Raw genomic sequence first — 17,711 nt, forward strand, 5'->3', positions numbered from 1 at the left:
TCCTATTACTCCATCCGCTGTCTCCCACAGAGAAAAAGAAATGTAGCGATCTTTGAATTTAAATCCCCACCAAAAACGGCATCACTACTGCAGCAGCAAAAACTTTCATGGAAAACCTGCACACTTTGTAAACACTTAATAGAAGTACTACATGGACGAGTATTTTTTACATGACCTAAAACGATAACCCTAATAACAGATTTAGTGTTTAGCAAATCAAAAATCAACAGTGACATTACGCAAATCGGAGTATTGCCACAGCTACCAATGCAGCAGCTCTGAAGAAAATTTCTTTCGTGCTTCTCTTAACCTTGCTAGCTATCTCCTCCTCTGTAAGATTTAGCTTGCTCGAGTTTTTACTGACATATATGATGGTATCTCTCAACCCATTGATGGCCCATGAAAGCCAGAAAATCCCAAATCCAAATCCAAATCCAAATCCGGTATTCAACAGCCTGGTAGCAGACAAAGGTACCCTTCCACATACCAGTTTGCATAGAACAGAGAAAAAAACAGCGAGGCCAGTACCAGCTACCCCAGCAGAAAATTGGGCAAGGAATTTGCTAATCTCAGGGCTTGATTTCTTCAGCGAGGGGATTGTTACATTGCTCTCTTTGTCTATTAGGGCAGAAAGAAGGCTTTCGCAGGCATGCAAATAGGTCCTCGGGTAAAGGTCCTGCTCTCTTCCCAGTTTTTTGTTCTTTTTCTTCTTAGGCAGCGTTTTCAGCTTAGCATTATCAGAGCTGACCATTCATAAAGGTTAGTTAGGTACACAGAAAAAGGATATAGAAAAAACATAACACTAATTAACATAACCATAGATCCATGTATTAGGGTATACCTCTTCAGAGTAGCAACTGTTGGAGAAGATGCCTGTTTGTGAGCTTGTGATCGTCGACGACCCCTTCTGCTCGTAAAGCAGATGCACGTACCCATGAGCAACAGTTATTTTAAAAGGAAAAGAAATGGAATTAACACAACACTATGTCTTGGCAACCCAATATGTCAACTGAAAAAGATGGTGCATATCGGCAGATTTTGTGTTTCATTCCAACTTATGTCTTATGGAAGTCTGGCGATCTTATGATTTCTTAGGATACATTTATCACATAAATATTTATGCTGAACGAACTTTTGTGTTATGCCATATGTTCAAATTAAAATCAATTATCATCTGTCTAAAGGTTTCTTGATAAGCTTGAATTCTAAAATTTGTATACCAGCCATGGGTTCATTTGAGACATTAGTTGATTATGTGCGTTAGAATTAAGTTGGTAAGTTCAATGCTGTAAGAATTTTGGGAGTAGCAATTAGCTTAAAAAGTCAGAAACTTGACACAATTTAAGTAGGATGAGTTTCTAACTTAATTACTTTTCTATCCAAGCTGACCGATAATTATCTATGAAAACATGATCAAATGATCATCCTAATCCGCTAATCCATATGTGGTTCTAGCTTTTGTTTTGCCTCAAGGAATATCTTGGACCAAGTCTGGAGATCATGGCTTACTCCAAGTCCATCCCACATTAGACAAAAGAATGATGAACCTAAATTGTGGAAGAAAATAAGTTACTGGAATCTTGAACAACATTTTCAGTTGCCTGGAAGCTTAGCTCTTTTTCCAGAATTTAACTAGCCCTTTGGAGATCAAATGTTCATTTTGTGAGGGAAGTTGACTCGGGAGAACACCAATCAACAAGATCTTTAATTCATTAGTCATTTTTCTAAACAGAAAAGCAAAAGATTGCTCTAAGGAGGTGTATAGTTACATAACTAGAAACCTCAAATGATATATGAATTAAAAAAGAAGAGAAAATGTAGACATGAATACAGTTAAATAATGTTCAATTATGCAAAAACAAAACTAAATTGATGTGCAAGTAATTGTCACAAACGAGAAAGTAATTCCAAGTTTCTGATCATTTCAGTAACAGTAAAAGGAGGTAAAGATCTACCTTGTGAAGTATGGGACTAGCAATGATTGTTTACTGCCAATTATTGTTCTTTTTGGTAGATTAAAATCCGCAACAATTGATAGTAGATCTTCCGTTTGAGATGCACTGTCTGCAAATAACAGCCTGCCATCTGGATATACTGTGAAGTATGAAGTATCAGATAAGTTCCCAACAAAATCCAACTGAGGCTCCGGGACAAAATTTTGCTTTTGTAAATGTAGAGAATGCTGACAATCATCCATTTCAGCCTCATAGAGAGAGGACTTATCATCCACAAGTACATGCGGTGAAGGCAACATGTCAATTGTCACTTCTTCGAACCCCATAACTTCTGAAAGTAAAGAAGCATCTATGCCTTCACCCTCTGCCAACTTTGATCCAGACATAAGCAACTTCAAGATTTTCTCATTTCTTAGGCACTTCTCGGCAATTCTAAAGCTAAAAAGCACCGAGTTCGAGCATGAATCTGTTTCAAAAAGAGGTGTGAGTTGTTGAAAAGATAGTATTTGGAAGGAGGAAAAGGGAAGCCTAATTTTGCACAAACCAAATAAAATAGATATAGACCATTTCAAAGTGCTAAATTATTTCTTTTACATATATATGTTGCTCATAAGCAAGGTTCGCCATACCGATGCGTACCGCCCGGTACGGGCGGTACGTACCGGTCCGAGAGGCGACCGGTACGCGGACCGCCCTATACCGGGCGGTACACCGAATTCAGTATATATCGGGCGGTAACGGTCGAAATTTCGACCGTTACCGCCCGGTACCATTCGGTAACGGTCGATTTCGACCGTTACCGCCCGATACCACTCGGTAACGGTCGAAATCGACCGGTACCACTCGGTAACGGTCGAAATCGACCGTTACCACACTGTAGCAGTGCTACAGTGCTCCAACGGTCAAATTGACCGTTGGAGCCCTTTCTCCTCCTATTTAAACTAATCTTCTCTCCCCTATTTCATTATACTCTCTTAAACTCTCTCTCAAACATTTCTTTTCTCTCATAAACTCTATAAAACAACGATTTGTGAATTCAATCGAGGTAAATTTGGGAAGATTAAGAGGAAGAACTTTCTAATCAAGAGGTATGTATTCGTTTTCTTTAATTAGAGAGTAATTAAGTTATTTAATGCTGTGATTAGTTATTTTAATGATGATTTAATCGAAATTTGTTTGATTTTATATCAATTTAATGTCTTTAATACCTATTAGGGTATTTGTCATGTTTATAGTGGTGAAAGAGAAGTAAATGATTAGTGTAGATAAATGATAAGTTTATCATAATTTGAATTTTGAATCATATTGAATTAAAATTACATATTTAATGTTTCTTTTATGTGTTTAACATATATATGATGGTAAAATAAGTTTAATTATGTTTTATTAAAGTTATTTAATACTGTAATTAGTTATTTTTACGATGATTTAATCAAAATTTATTCGATTTTATGTGAATCCAATATCTTTAATATCTATTAGAGTATTTGCCATGTTTATAATGTTGAAAGAGAAATAATTAGTGAAAAATTAACTATATTAATCACATAATTAGTGTATCTAATGATTTTAATACTTCTTTTATGCACGTAACATATTTATGATAATAAAATATGATTAGTTATGTTTTAATAAAATTACTTAATATTGTGATTAGTGATTTATGATCGATATTTGGTCAATTTAATATGTTTATACTTTATAGTTTATTTAATTTAAATTTGATAGGATCATGGCACCAAAGGAACAGTCACACGATGATGCATGGGTTCATGCCCGAAAGCTAGATGGAAACCGTCATCATTGGCAATGTATTTATTGTGACTACATTGGTAAAGGTGGAGGAATAACTCGAGTAAAAATGCATTTGGCTGGTGGGTATCCTGACGTTGCAAAATGCAAGAAGGTTCCAACGGAGATCCGTAAATTATTTCAAAGCAAGATGAAACAAGCAAAGGAAGATGCATTAAAAAAGAAGGCAAGAGTTGAGGAAGAATATCATAGGGCTACACAGGAACCAGTTTATGATCAGTATGAGGGTTGCGGCGATGAAGTCGACCCGGATCTCACAGCTGGGATTCGTGCATCATTGGAGCATCAGCATACGGTCGATGAAGCAATGAGGCATCGACGACCTGACTCACAATTAGAGCATGGTAGTGGTAGTGGAATCCAGAGGTCAACCAGCATGAGGCAACCAACTGCTCCTTCTCAGTTAGGCCGAACTAGTAGCATGAGGTATGGTGGACTCCGTGGTTTTATGAGAGGTCTTGGCAGGAGGTCCGCACCAGATATTGTTGATATTGATCCGCAAGCCTATCCCCCACAAACAGCGAAACAGACACGGATTGACGATGCATATACAAAAGAAAAAAAACGGGATATTGGGAAGGCAATCTCAAAATGGTTTAACTTTCATAGGATTCCAGCCAACACAGCCCAAGGTCCATATTATCAGAGCATGATCTCCTCTATTCAAAAGTCTGGCACGGGGATCCAACCTCCAACACCGAAGGAGATTCACGGCGTGTACTTAGATGAGGAGGTGGCAGAACTAAAGGATTGGATCAAATCCTTCAAGAGGCAATGGGATGAATATGGGGTGACATTGATGTGTGACAGTTGGACAGGACCAACAAGAATGAGTATCATCAACTTTCTTGTTTATTGCAATAGAAGAGTGGTGTTTCATAAGTCCGTTAATGTTTCTGAAAAGATCCAAGATGCAAACTACATTGAGAGCTTGATGGACACTATGGTAGAGGAGATTGGACCACAGTATGTTGTCCAAATAATAACCGACAATGGAGCGAATTTCAAAAAAGCCGGTTTGCAATTGATGGAAAAAAGAAAAACTTTGTTTTGGACTCCATGTGCAGCTCATTGCATAGATCTAATGCTAAAGGATATTGGTGAGTTGGATGCGGTCAAGAAATGTGTAGCTCGAGCACAATCAATTACAAAGTTTATATATAATCATCATTGGGTCCACGCATTAATGCAAAAGTATGTAAATGGTGAGATACTTCGACCTGGAATTACTCGGTTTGCTACAAATTTTATTGCATTAAAATCATTACAGCAAAAAAGACATGGCTTGAAGGCAATGGCTAGCTCACAAGAGTGGTCTGAATCCAGATATTCGAAATTGAGTGATGGAAAGAAGATAGAAAAGGCCATTCTTTCATCTAGATTTTGGGAGACTATAGCAGAAATCATAAAAGGTGTGGAACCACTTTATATTGTCCTCCGTAAGGTCGATATGGACAAGCGTCCACAAATGCCGTATCTTAAATATATGCTGATTTCAGCAAGAGAGGAGGTCAGGAAAGCATTCAAAGATGATTTTAAGGCCGACCAATACGTACGAATCATTGATCGTCGGACCGAAGTTCATATGGATCAAGATATCCATAATGCAGGTAAATTCATATTCAAAAATACTTAATTTATTATTATTTAGATAATAAATTATCATACTAACAAAATTATGTTTTGCAGCGTATTATCTAAACCCGGCAATTCAATATCGATATGCTCTCGGAACGCAAAATAATTTCCTAACGACACTACGAAATGTTATATATCGACTTTTGCCAAACACTACCGAGGCAGCCGATGCTCTTATGGAGGGTCGATTATTTCGAGAAACAGTTGGTTCATTCTCCGACGTTGTAGCTATATCATGCCGTTACACTATGGATCCTGGTGAGGAAAAGTTATGCATATTGATTATCAATTATATTTAATGTTAATTATTTGTTATGCTAATAAAATCTTATTTATATCTTTTTGCAGTCGAGTGGTGGTTACAATTTGGAGGCGATGCACCACATTTAAGGAAGGTTGCCGTTCGTGTACTTTCACAGACAACAACATCTAGTGGTTGCGAACGTAATTGGTCAACGTTTGCGTTGATTCATACGAAAGTCCGCAACAGACTCTCCTACAGACGGTTAGAGAAACTAGTATATGTCCATTATAATATGCGGCTAAAATTGCGATGTGCTGAGTTGGATAAGGAGCCAGAGGAACCAGATATTGATCCCATTGACCTCCAATTCTACAACGAAGATTCAGAGCCAATGTTAGATTGGGTTGAAGCAGCAGAGAACCAAGAGGATCCTCTACTTGATGAGGCGGGAGATCCTCAGCGTCCTTCACGTTTTATCACCGAGGCAATAGAAGAAGAAGAAGCACAACCCCAACAGGTAGAAAATCCCCCTCGATTACAACATGGTATGAGTCAAACTGCTCGAGGAACTACCGATACCCAACGGTCACACTCGTCCGCCCAACGTGCAAAGGCAAAGGGGAAGGCAATAGCATCAGTTGCATCGTTGGAAAGAATCGAGTCGGGCGACGAGACACCTTCACAATCACATTCTCTTTCTCGTTCGGTCCAGAGACATGACAGCAACACGGACAGCAGTGCCTCAACAGATGATGGCGGTGATACCGGGCAGTCGTTGGTCTCGTCTGCACAACTTGAGGGTGGTGAATGGACTGAGGAGCAATATTTTACACATGCCACTCAAGATTCAGATCATGGAACTCGACAAGGTACTGGTCAAGTTTATGCGCGGAAGGGAAAGGAGAAGGGGAAGGGGAAGGCAGTGGATGAATATGAACAAATGCGACAAAGCATACATGATATAGACACAGAAAGAGACTCATCGTATTCACAGCCATCGTATTATGAAGAATCATATGGGCAACAACAGTATGGTGATAGTTGGTCATCCTTCTCTGAGCAACAGCATGATACAGAACAACACCAATATATGCCTCAAGAGCTGCCTCAGACAAATATGATTTATGACGATCAATCTACGATCAGTACCACATTGATGCATCAATGGCATACGGTGTATCAATACACTATGTCATGGGATCAATTTCATGATTGGGTCCAACAAACGTATCATATTGATATGTATCGGATCGAGGACCCCGATCCACCACCCGTGGAGGCTCGTCGTTCGTTTTGGTGGTAGAATTAACAATCAGGTATATCTAGATATATGATTATTTAATTCATTTGAATTTTAGAGTTTATATTGTAACAAAATAGTCTAACAATTCAACTGATTTTTCTATAGATATTTCAATCTATAACGAGCTGAAATACGAACCTCGAACAAGACTACCTCAAAGCCCGAAAAAGATATGTGATGCTATTTTTATCTAATTTACATTGATTTTGCTAAACTTATACTATTACTATATTTATTTATAACTTGAAAACTCTATCCTAACTTTTTTTTTTAATTTTCAGGTATTTTCGGAGGGCTAAATCGGTAAAATCAAGTGTACCGAGCGGTACACCTCGGTATACCGCTCGGTACGCCGTACCGTACCGTACCGAGCCGGCGTCGAAACGCCGGTACGGTACGGTTCGGCGAACCTTGCTCATAAGTAATCTAACTATTTCCCAATCTTTAGGACTATCTCATTTACTAGTTGAGTTGCTGAAAGAAAAACTTTTATTTCACTTGAGGGGAGCAATAGACATATATATAAGTCAATAAAAAAAGATAACCACATAGTGCTTTTAGAGTATAATAGCATGGAGTCTTATGATCTTATCCATGCAATATATGTCAAAGAAAAAAAGCCTGATACATGCATTATTTTATTACTATAATGAACCGATACTCCCTTCACTCTACCGGTGATCACATTTAAAGAATAATTAGTTGAATCTAGTACAACATATATACTACATGGTGCCATTTAACTACATATAATTTAAGTACACTGAATTTTCATGATTTTCTTTTTGTTGATAATGTTCCCTCCTCGAGACTCAAACATGCTCCAAATTATGACAACCTATGCTCAAAGGATAATGATTTTATGTTTCAGTTCATCCTGATGAAGTTTTCTGGCACTGCTAGTGAGAGGTGCAGGATGATATTAAAGAGTCGAAGGTGTTCAAGCCCATTTTCCTTGAACAATATGGAGTGTTTCAACTGGTACAAATAATGTATCGGCCATCAGTGTATTTTTGGTTTAATATGTGGAGTTAGCTAAACATTATATTTAAACAAATGCTTGAAAGAGTTAGAGAAAATAAAAAAGATGAATGAACGAAAATTGAACTTTAAGGTCTGCAAAATAACATGGTAGCTTTTCATCACTGTGAGTACAAATGAGCCAAGTATTTAACAAATATTGTTCCTAGATCTTCACATTAAAACGATATAGTTCCATACACCATGTATGATACACAACAATGAAAGTTATTCATGCATCAGTATATGCCATTTATTTTGTTATCCATAACGCTTCTCTAATTATTAACCAACTAAATGAGCATGGCTGGAGAGGGACGCAACAATCAGCATTGCTCTCTGACAATGTCTAAATTTCCTTCATCGGATACCTAATTTTTGTTTTCATTTTGTTTGTTTTGATAGATAAGTAAACCTTTGCCCCCTCCAACGCGCAAGCGCACGCAACACACAGACACACACAATGTGTGAATTACGAGTCCTATTTATTTTTTTGCATTTCTAATTTGTGGGTACTGTCAGCCGCATGGCTTAGTATGCCAGCACATACTGTTCCGCACATACTGTTCCAGCAACAAACAAGCATCCTCGTTCAAGAAAAACTTAACTATGGGAAACTATAAATTTTCTAATACTAAGATCTAACACACCCATCAACACTTAAAGACTTTTACTTCTACTACCAGTTAGCAACAGTCTTTCATTTATCCAACAATGATTGTCATGATTTCAGAAATGATGTTTCCACATACGCAAGGTTATTCAAAAAAATGATATTTCCATATGACAAGCAACCTAGAAAGATAAATCCCAGTAGAAACAAAGGATTTATGTTTATCAACTGGAGCCCACATATGTAAAACAATAAAGTCAATGATAAGACTTATTAAAGAACCCCATAGAAACAAAGGATTTATATTTATCAACTAATAGCAACAAATATAAACAGAAGTATAAATAATAAGATTTCTTAAGAACAATAACTTCATTCTAAGCAACAACTAAGCTTCAGACCTTGCATGTCAATAAGCACAGGTTTTTCAATCATCGGAGATAGGCTAGCTGATTGGTTATTCTCTGGCAATAGATGCATCGGTCGCCCCACACCCTGTATATGCTGTGCATTAAACTGAACAGAACCAAATCTTAATGCATCTTGCTTCCTACCATGAACTGGCAGCAAAATCTGAAACTCCTGAACCATAAAAAGTAGAATCTAAAATATTTGACAAGAACAGAACGGTACTTAACATGTACACAAAAAGTATTAGGATGCAACTCCACAATAGAGCAGCTACCCTAGTATTCAAATTTCAACAGAAAGTGGAGATGATGTAGATAATCCATATATTTAACAACTAGAACTAAACTTTGACATCCAAAAATAACAATTTGTGGCAAACTTGGTATACTGCTAGGCCAAAGAACAAAAAGGGATGGCACGCCAGATTAGCCAAAGTAATAGTTAACTTTCAAGCTAGTGATAATTAGATATAAAAAAATTATACTGGTATAAGTGAAGTTTATAATTTTTTTGCATTTTTCGCAAGTTATTGGGCAAAAACATTGTTCTTTGATTCAGGAAAAATCCATAATAAAATCTCTATCTTGTTTCATGTTTCTAATAAAAAAAATATGAATGCATGCATATTAGCCCACACATCCACAAATCTGCACACAAGCAAACCTATGGACCCACATTCAGGAATTTGCACATAAACTGGGACAACAAAGATATGCATTCAAATGAAACACGTGTGTGTGGTGACACATGCACACTCATACTTGTGTTCCAGTATATTCATAGAAGATCAACAGGCATACACCAGCAGAGGTTGTATATATGACACGCATGCCTGCAGATGAACTAGTATACGCTCAGACAAATGTGAGATATATATTCACAAAATCATAAATTATGTAGGAAATTAATTGATGTCAGACAATGCAATACAGATTATATCGAACATATAAAAACAAAGTGTTTTACCATAAAAAGCTACTACAGAGCAAGATGGGTAACTTCATTCAGAGAGGTAGTGTTGCATGAGCATAATTGCAAAGACAGGAAATGCAGCAAGATCCGATCAACAGATATGAGACAGCTAGATGGCAATGTAGGAGAAGTATTCAGTCCAAAATAGTAGATGGATATAAACCAATTAAAAGTCCGTGAAACAACAAGACATGCTCACTCTATTTTGGTTGTGTTGTTTTCTCGTCTTCTAATTGTTTTTCAGAGATATCTAAAAAAATTGACCTTAAGTCAGAAATTGAAAATTAAGTTAAACAATTGTCAACTATTCTCTTGAGAAGTTCAATTATACTTTATGGCAATATCCCTTGTCAATTTTGGGGCATATGCATACTTTTAGACAATCCACTTCTTTCTAATAGACTCGTTACGTTTTAAGAATCCAACAAATGTCTGAATGTAAACTTGGCTCACACATGATGATGTTAAAGTCAAGATTGAAGCTACTCAGAATGTCCTGTGCCCATGACAGAATTGCAGTGGTGCACATACTTACAACAAAAGCTTACCATTAAAATAAAATCCTTCTATGATCTAAAAACAAGGTTATCTGAAATCCTTGTAGTTAGAAAAACAAAAAACTATGATGTTTGATCACAACATTCAACAATATGCCACAAAGCAAATAAAATAAAATAAAATTCAAGAGGTCCCCATGAAGATCTGTTGAAAACATTAGTTTGCCCTAGTGAATTATAGAAACTAGCTAGATTATTATAGAAAAGAGATACTACTGCTACAATAAAATAAAATAAGCGACACCAAACCCTTCTTTCTTTTCAATGGAACAATTACCACCGGTAGTTCTCATGCGGAACGCATATTAGCTTAGCACAATCCATTACAGCATAAAGGCCCATAGGCCTAAAGGAATTGAAGGGAAACAAAAATAAGCTTTGCGTGAAAGAAAAGAAACCACAATGTAAGGCATCTTCCTATATTCCCTTGTCAATCGGTAAAAAAGATGAGTCGCAAATAATATGGTTGGAAATGGACTTTCTTCGAATGTTTTTAAACCAGAAAAATCTTCCTATACCATATCGAACACATCAAACGGATTGGCAAAATCACCACAGAATTGTAAACGGGAGCATAGGATTTCGATTGTTCTCTCTACCTTGGGGGCCTTATACGGACCCAGATGCTCCGGGTGGATTATGGCTCGCGGGAAGGCAGCAGAAGCAACAAGGGAGAGTTCCACCATCCTTCGGCTCCGGGAAGAAGAACGCAGCACCAATGACGACGGGATTTGCGGGAGATGAGGTAAAGGCGTCGGAGCAATTTGAGGCCAGAGGGGATCAACGCGGATCCCCGGCCTCACAAAAACCCCAGATCAAAACTAGAGGGGGAGGAAGAGGGTAAGGCGAGGGCTTGGATTGGAGCCGCAAGAACCGGTGGCGTCGAGGAAGGCGAGTCCACGGCCGTGTGCGGTCTCCTCTTTCGGACTCCACTTGGATTCTCACAGAGCCAATAGTTCCGTCGCGTGGTGTGACGGCGTTGGTCGTGAGGTGTGACGTGACCCAGCCCGAGGTGGCTTTAGGCACGACGGCTGACGTCAGATGACACGAACGTCGCATCTCATTGCATCTCAGTCAGTAAACGTTTATTTATTTTTTATTATGAGTAAATTATTTCAAAATTTTTATTTACCGATCAAAATAAAATTTAAAGGTTTTTTAAAATTAATATTTTAAATTTTATTCAATAAAACTTATTATTGGTGTTTAATAGCTAATAAATTATCAAAACAAATATTTATGTAATAATTTTGTTTGACAGTCAAATCTTTTACCAAATAAGTTGTCCAACAACATAATTACTTTAAATGATAAATGGATGATGCCATATATATATATATATATATATATATATATATATATATATATATATATATTATAATATCCAAATAAACTCAATCCAGAAGGTGATGATGGATTATATTTAATCGTAAATAACGTTGATCAAATTCTTATTATTGTAAGAAGCTGCGCAATAAAAAACGTAGGAAACTTGCTGGCTATGGGGTTCGAACCCATGCGCACTTATGTGCAGAAGATCTTAAGTCTTCCCCCTTAACCACTCGGGCAAACCAGCGACTGTGATTTAGTTTTCCAAACTTTTTATTAGATTTAAACAAATTATTCTCCCGGCCATACTATAAATTTTCCTTTGGATGCCCTAAATCGATTCCGCTCGTCTCTTCTCGTCGCCGATCGCTAGGGTTGCCTCCCTGCCTCTTCTTCTTTTCTCAGAGTGGAGTGGTCTTGAGGCGATGGCGGAGCACCTGGCTTCGATCTTTGGGACGGAGAAGGACCGGGTGAATTGCCCCTTCTACTTCAAGATCGGAGCGTGTAGGCACGGCGACCGGTGCTCGCGACTACACACGAAGCCCAGCATCAGCCCCACCCTCCTCCTCTCGAACATGTACCAGCGCCTTGACAACGCTATCACCCCCGGACTTGACTCTCAGGGCCAGCCTATGGACCCCCGCCAGATCCAGGAGCACTTCGAGGTCCTAAACATTATCATCATCATCATCATTTTCTTCTTCTTCTTCTTCTTCTTCTTCTTCTTCTTCTTCTTAGATATTGGCTATGATTTATGTAGGTCCAGGCAGGCGTGTCCAAAAATATTATCCGATTTCAAAAAATAAACTTGTTTATGTTGATTTCTTTGTGGTAGTAATATTCGTTGGGGTCTTTCTAATCTCGTAGTTATCAGGTATATGTTTCACGAAGCGATGCTATTCCATATACCTCGAAAAGACTGATCGTGTTCTCCAAACTTACTTGCTGCAACTATCTTATGAATGTTGGAGTTGTGCCTCTCAGCATTACCTCAATTCAGGGAGGGGAGAAGCTGCCGAATAGAAATAACAACTAGGTGTATCACTAATTAATTATTTTTGTTATTGCAAATGAGAGAGAGCAATAGTTGAAGCATGAGCTTTAGCACTTAGACTTCTGTTTATCTTTAGGGATACTAGTCTCAAAATCTTTCACTTGGATTTTGAACTTCTTTAGTAACTTTTGCTCGTTATATAACACATGAAAATAGCATACAATCATGGGTATGTACTACCATGGAACACCGCCCCCTCTCCTCTCATGTTTGCATTATGAAGATACTTATTGAAGTTCAATAGTATATTCCTTCTCAACTAAAATAGAACTTACTTTCCCTTCTCCCAAGTGCCATAGGAGTCCTCTTGTGAACAAGGTAAATTGTCTTTTTCACGCCTTACATTTATAACTCCTTTTTGTATATGATTACTGATCTCTCTATACATAAAATCTTCTGCCTGTATTGTTTGAGTCACCCACAAGATGCACATGGATTGCCACGTCATCCATTGGAGACTCATAAGCTGGCTCAGCATATTACATTCTGAATCGATGTTAGATGTTACCAGCCTAATTCATGGCCAAAGCAGGCTGATTTCGGAACAATTCAGGATAGATCTTGGCTGGTTTTGATTGGTGTCCAGTTGGATTATGTTTCTGTCTAGGTTGCATTGTAATAATGGAAGTGGTCTTAGATTTCCCTGTCATATCTGTTTCCTCATATGTTCAGTCACAACAATAGATATTATGTTATCTCTAATCACCTAACAAGAGGAATACATGTGCAAAATTAGGAGGAAAGGGGAATAGTACTAAATAAAAAATTTTAAAAATAAGGCAGTGATGTTGAAGTTAGTAGTTACAGTAGCAAATATTTTAAGATAAAACTTAGACAAGAAGTGACATTTAAATGTTACAGATAGATGTGATAAGTGTTATGACTACTTCAATGCTGGGAAGCACAGACACGGTAATTTGGGTGATGTACCCGGGTCCAACATGTGTCGGACATGGATTCATCTCTACACGATCGAACATGTGTTTTTTTTTTTTTTAATTCGTCGGATATACCATTCGCATGTTGGATTAAGTGGTCACGTGCGAAGGTGTCAGGGAACCTCTGGAATTTAACCCGGTGTTCGCTTGTCAGGGTATTAGGAACCTTCGGAATCCGTCTTCCTCATGGTTATAGGGAGGATTTCGATGTTAAATACCACCTATCCCGATTGAACCCTAGCACATCATCAATTGCCCTTCTTACTCACCGGCTTGGCTTCCCTTGCTTTGACTTTTTAAAATTCTTTTGATGAAAAGATTAGATGGTTAGTAATTGGCTTCAGAAGGTTAGCAACCATCACTTCCTATATCATCCTGGATATTATCTAGTTCTTCTCATGAATAAACATTGAGGATTTATATGTAGAGATTAGATTTAGATGTTCGATTTTTTGTGTTAAATTTTACTTTTCACAATTGTAACATCTTGATTTAGTCCCACATCGAAAGTGGGTAAAGATTAAGATTGACTTATATGAGCTAGCAGTTTAGGCTCACTGAAGTTAATATATTAGTTATCTCGTCAGGCCATAGATGTGGTCGGAGAGCACGTCATGATGTGAAGCCATCATTGGGCTAAGCTTCATATTAGAGAGATTATAACATTCTCATTTAGCCATTGAAACTTGGGTTTAAGTATTTTGAGCCAATGGTTTAGGCCCAATGAAGCTAATAGGCTTGTTATCCCGTTAGGTTGGGCTCAGACAATGATGAGAGGCTCGAGTAGGAAAGGTCTATTCGTGGACAGGGCTGGGGAGTATGTCATGATGTGGAGCCACCATTGGGCTAAGTCTCATGTGCCCTCTTATGGGGTTTGATTCTATACTATGTTGGGCGTTGATAAGGGCGTCAAGCCTTTAACTAGGGGGAGATTACAACACTTTGATCTAGTCCCATATTGAAGTGGACAAAAGACAAAGGCTGACTTATAATGGTGATAGGTGTACTACTATTAATTTTGGCCTAAGCATTTTGGGCTAGTAGTTTAGGCTCAATGAAAGTAACCAGTCAGTTATCCATTAGGTTGGGCTGTGAAAATAACTCCATGTATAAAATCTTAAATGGGGCTTATCCTACCAAATAAGTAAATAGCTTAATCTTGTATTTTCTTGCATGTTTTTACAGTTTCATTGAGCTGGTTTTTGTAGCCTTATCATAGAAGTTTGAATAAGCAAGCATGTCTTAACATTTCAAGCATTGGTTTGCATGTTATGATATTTCGAGAAAGAAAAAAAAGGCATCTCTAGAGATTAAATAAAGTTGTTTAATGACATATTTTGTTACTTTTGATGTTATTGTTAATGATTTCAGTTATTTGTGTCATTTAGTTGCAATATGTGATTTTAATGAAGCTGTGTTGACAGAATTTTTATGAGGATCTTTTTGAGGAGTTAAGCAAATATGGAGAGATTGAAAGCCTGAATGTTTGTGACAATCTGGCTGATCACATGGTACTCAACATCTGAATATGATGATTGTTTTAATTTATGCTATATTTAAACCATTATCTCACACCTCTTTGTTTCATTTACAGGTTGGTAATGTTTATGTTCAGTTCAGGGAGGAAGAGCATGCTGCAAATGCGCTTCGCAACTTGACAGGAAGGTTTTATGCAGGTTGTGTTTGTTTGCTTTGGTGTTCCATTGTATGCTAGGCCTTTTTGTGACATTAAGGTTTATCTTTGATAAAGTTCTTGGTTCATAACTTAGTTGCTATTGTTTCTGTTGTCTAATTCCTGTTTTTAGTTCTTAAATGGAGTTGTATTTGCAGGACGTCCAATTATTGTCGATTTCTCTCCAGTTACCGATTTTCGTGAGGCTACATGTAGGCAGTATGAAGAGAACACCTGCAACCGAGGTGGATACTGCAATTTTATGCATTTGAAACAAATTAGCAGGTATATTCTATTATTATTGTCTGACATCTTTGTACTTTTATTATTTTGAGTTGCTTTTCTAACAAAATTTTCAATTATTGCCAGGGAGTTGAGACGAAAATTATTTGGGAGATATAGGAGGAGGCAAAGAAGCCGTAGTAGAAGCCGAAGCCCCTATCGACAGCGAAACTTTGAAGACCGTCATGTAAACCGTAGCCATGGCAAGCGTCATGGTGACAGGGATCAGTATATTGAAGAACGAGGCAGAAAACCTCGAAGCCGAAGCCCAGGTCGTAAGAGGAACCGCAGCAGGAGCCCTGCAGGAAGAAGGAATAGAAGTCCTGTCAGAGAAGGAAGCGCCGAGCGAAGGGCCAAAATTGAGCAGTGGAACAGGGAAAGGGAGCAGGCAGATGCTGCTAGAAAGAACAATGAATACACACAGAATGGTCAGCAGCAGCATGATCAAGAAGAATGAGGTCATTGATATCTATGGTTTTCTGGTTCGTACTTTGCTTCTTTGGCTTTGTTCATTCAGTCGTAGAGAAAGATGCGTCTTTGGATAGCTACTTATTCACAAAAAGTAAAGCTCACAGTCCATTTTCCACTGTGCAGGTGGTGTGCAGGTTCAAAGTCCTGTTCAGTGGAATATAAAAAACTAAAAACCTTGTGTCTAGAGAATTTCACAACACAATCACCTGCTTGCCTGCATTATCGATTTTTATTTGACTAAATGTGTCTTTTAGGTATTATGGCTATGGCAGGGGATACCCAGGATAGTACTCATCATTTAAGCATTCATCCCATATTTTACTTATCATTTAAGCATTCACTCATATATTAAGTTTAGCAGCATATGGCCTATAAGTCCTGTTAAGATAGAAGTAAACGCAAAACCAAAAACCAGTTCTAACCATCAATTGATTTCAGCAATTGAGGTAAAACAAAAAATTGCAATTATTTTTTTTATAAACACCAGGCTTCTGAGAACCTTTGGACTAACAAGCATCCTTTATCATGATACTCGAATAATCAAAGGATTTTTTGTCAGGTAGAATTTTTTTTCTTTTACATGCTTGCTTTGCTACTTGATTGAGTAACGAGCACTTGGTTTTATACCATGTTGCTTTTCTCCTTTTGGCTGGTTTAATTTATCTTTAAGATTCAATGAGCTTATCTTTTCGACAAGTTTTGCAGGTCCAGGTGTTCCTGCTCCTTGTGGGCTTCAATTCATCACTTTGTTGCTTATATGAACTTCATTTTCAGGACAGGGGCGATAACATGCCAGTGAATTCACCAGAGTCTGCATCAGAGGCAGGGTGTCCAAATAAAGTTTCTCGAGTTTCAGTCTAGGGTGCCTTCTACTTTTCAGAATCTAATGGAACCTTGTTAGCTTAGTTGTGGTGTTTAACAGTATGTAAAAGCTGCCATGTAGCGTTTGGAACTTGTAGTATGAAGGTGGTTGGTCGAATATGATTGCCTATCGACATCACAGTATATTACGATATTGTGGTACATCTGATAATGATGGTGGTTGGTCGAATATGATTTGCCCATCGATAGCACAGTATATTATGATATTGTGGTACGTCTGATAATGATGGTGTTTGGTCAATACGATTGATTGCCTATCTATCGATGTCACAGTATATTATGATGTTGTGGTACATCTGATAATGACGGTGGTTGGTCGAATATGATTGCCTATCGATATCACAGTATATTACAATATTGTGATCGAAGGTGATCAGTCATTCATGCTTGCTGTTTAGGATCGTACATGATGGTTTGATGTTTGTTAATTGAGTGTGTATACAGAGGCAGTATCTTCTTTTTATTGATAAAATGGTTCTTGAGAGCAGATCCCTGTTTAAGCTGCTCTTCCAATGGTTGTGTGGGATGCTTCTTCTTTTTCTTTTTTTTCTTTTTATT

The 17,711-nt window shown here is 37.8% G+C and overlaps 2 protein-coding genes and 1 non-coding gene across 7 annotated transcripts; 1 reads left to right on the forward strand and 2 right to left on the reverse strand.

Annotated features, from left to right (window-relative positions):
• Window positions 1–103: 103 nt before the first annotated feature.
• LOC103972459 (uncharacterized) lies at window positions 104–11,498 on the reverse strand. Its single transcript, XM_009386807.3, has 5 exons — window positions 11,125–11,498; window positions 8,987–9,167; window positions 1,956–2,421; window positions 842–907; window positions 104–743 (listed from the first exon to the last, which is right to left on the reverse strand). Exons 1-5 carry the CDS (start codon window positions 11,209–11,211, stop codon window positions 236–238), a joined length of 1,308 nt encoding a protein of 435 aa, XP_009385082.2. The 5' UTR covers window positions 11,212–11,498; the 3' UTR covers window positions 104–235.
• Window positions 11,499–12,018: 520 nt separating this feature from the next.
• TRNAL-UAA (transfer RNA leucine (anticodon UAA)) lies at window positions 12,019–12,101 on the reverse strand. Its single transcript has one exon. It is a non-coding gene; the product is annotated as a tRNA-Leu (tRNA).
• An 88-nt stretch (window positions 12,102–12,189) lies between these two features.
• Window positions 12,190–17,349, forward strand: LOC135597803 (splicing factor U2af small subunit B-like). 5 transcript variants are annotated; one of them, XM_065091294.1, is made up of 6 exons: window positions 12,190–12,519; window positions 15,271–15,357; window positions 15,441–15,522; window positions 15,677–15,803; window positions 15,888–16,282; window positions 16,395–17,349. In XM_065091294.1, the coding sequence occupies exons 1-5, from the start codon at window positions 12,280–12,282 to the stop codon at window positions 16,255–16,257; spliced, it is 906 nt and encodes a 301-aa protein (XP_064947366.1). In that variant the 5' UTR covers window positions 12,190–12,279; the 3' UTR covers window positions 16,258–16,282; window positions 16,395–17,349. The 5 variants fall into 5 exon arrangements, with proteins under 5 accessions (XP_064947366.1, XP_064947367.1, XP_064947365.1 ...); XM_065091295.1 differs by having other exon boundaries at window positions 16,977–17,349; XM_065091293.1 differs by having other exon boundaries at window positions 17,046–17,349.
• Window positions 17,350–17,711: the final 362 nt, after the last annotated feature.

Source organism: Musa acuminata, chromosome BXJ1-11 (assembly GCF_036884655.1).
Source record: "Musa acuminata AAA Group cultivar baxijiao chromosome BXJ1-11, Cavendish_Baxijiao_AAA, whole genome shotgun sequence".
NCBI classification, from domain to species: Eukaryota; Viridiplantae; Streptophyta; class Magnoliopsida; order Zingiberales; family Musaceae; genus Musa; species Musa acuminata.

What these genes read in the sequence shown, in the direction of transcription:
- LOC135597803 (XM_065091294.1), top strand. Translation starts at nt 12,280, where the DNA reads ATGGCGGAGCACCTGGCTTCGATCTTTGGGACGGAGAAGGACCGGGTG. An exon ending in GACAGGAAGGTTTTATGCAG is followed by an intron (nt 15,523 to 15,676) that starts GTTGTGTTTGTT and finishes TTGTATTTGCAG; the next exon opens with GACGTCCAATTATTGTCGAT. An exon ending in CATTTGAAACAAATTAGCAG is followed by an intron (nt 15,804 to 15,887) that starts GTATATTCTATT and finishes AATTATTGCCAG; the next exon opens with GGAGTTGAGACGAAAATTAT.
- LOC103972459 (XM_009386807.3), bottom strand. Translation starts at nt 11,211, where the DNA reads ATGGTGGAACTCTCCCTTGTTGCTTCTGCTGCCTTCCCGCGAGCCATA. An exon ending in TGTGCTTATTGACATGCAAG is followed by an intron (nt 2,422 to 8,986) that starts GTCTGAAGCTTA and finishes TTTTTGAAACAG; the next exon opens with ATTCATGCTCGAACTCGGTG. An exon ending in ACAGTTGCTACTCTGAAGAG is followed by an intron (nt 744 to 841) that starts GTATACCCTAAT and finishes ATGAATGGTCAG; the next exon opens with CTCTGATAATGCTAAGCTGA.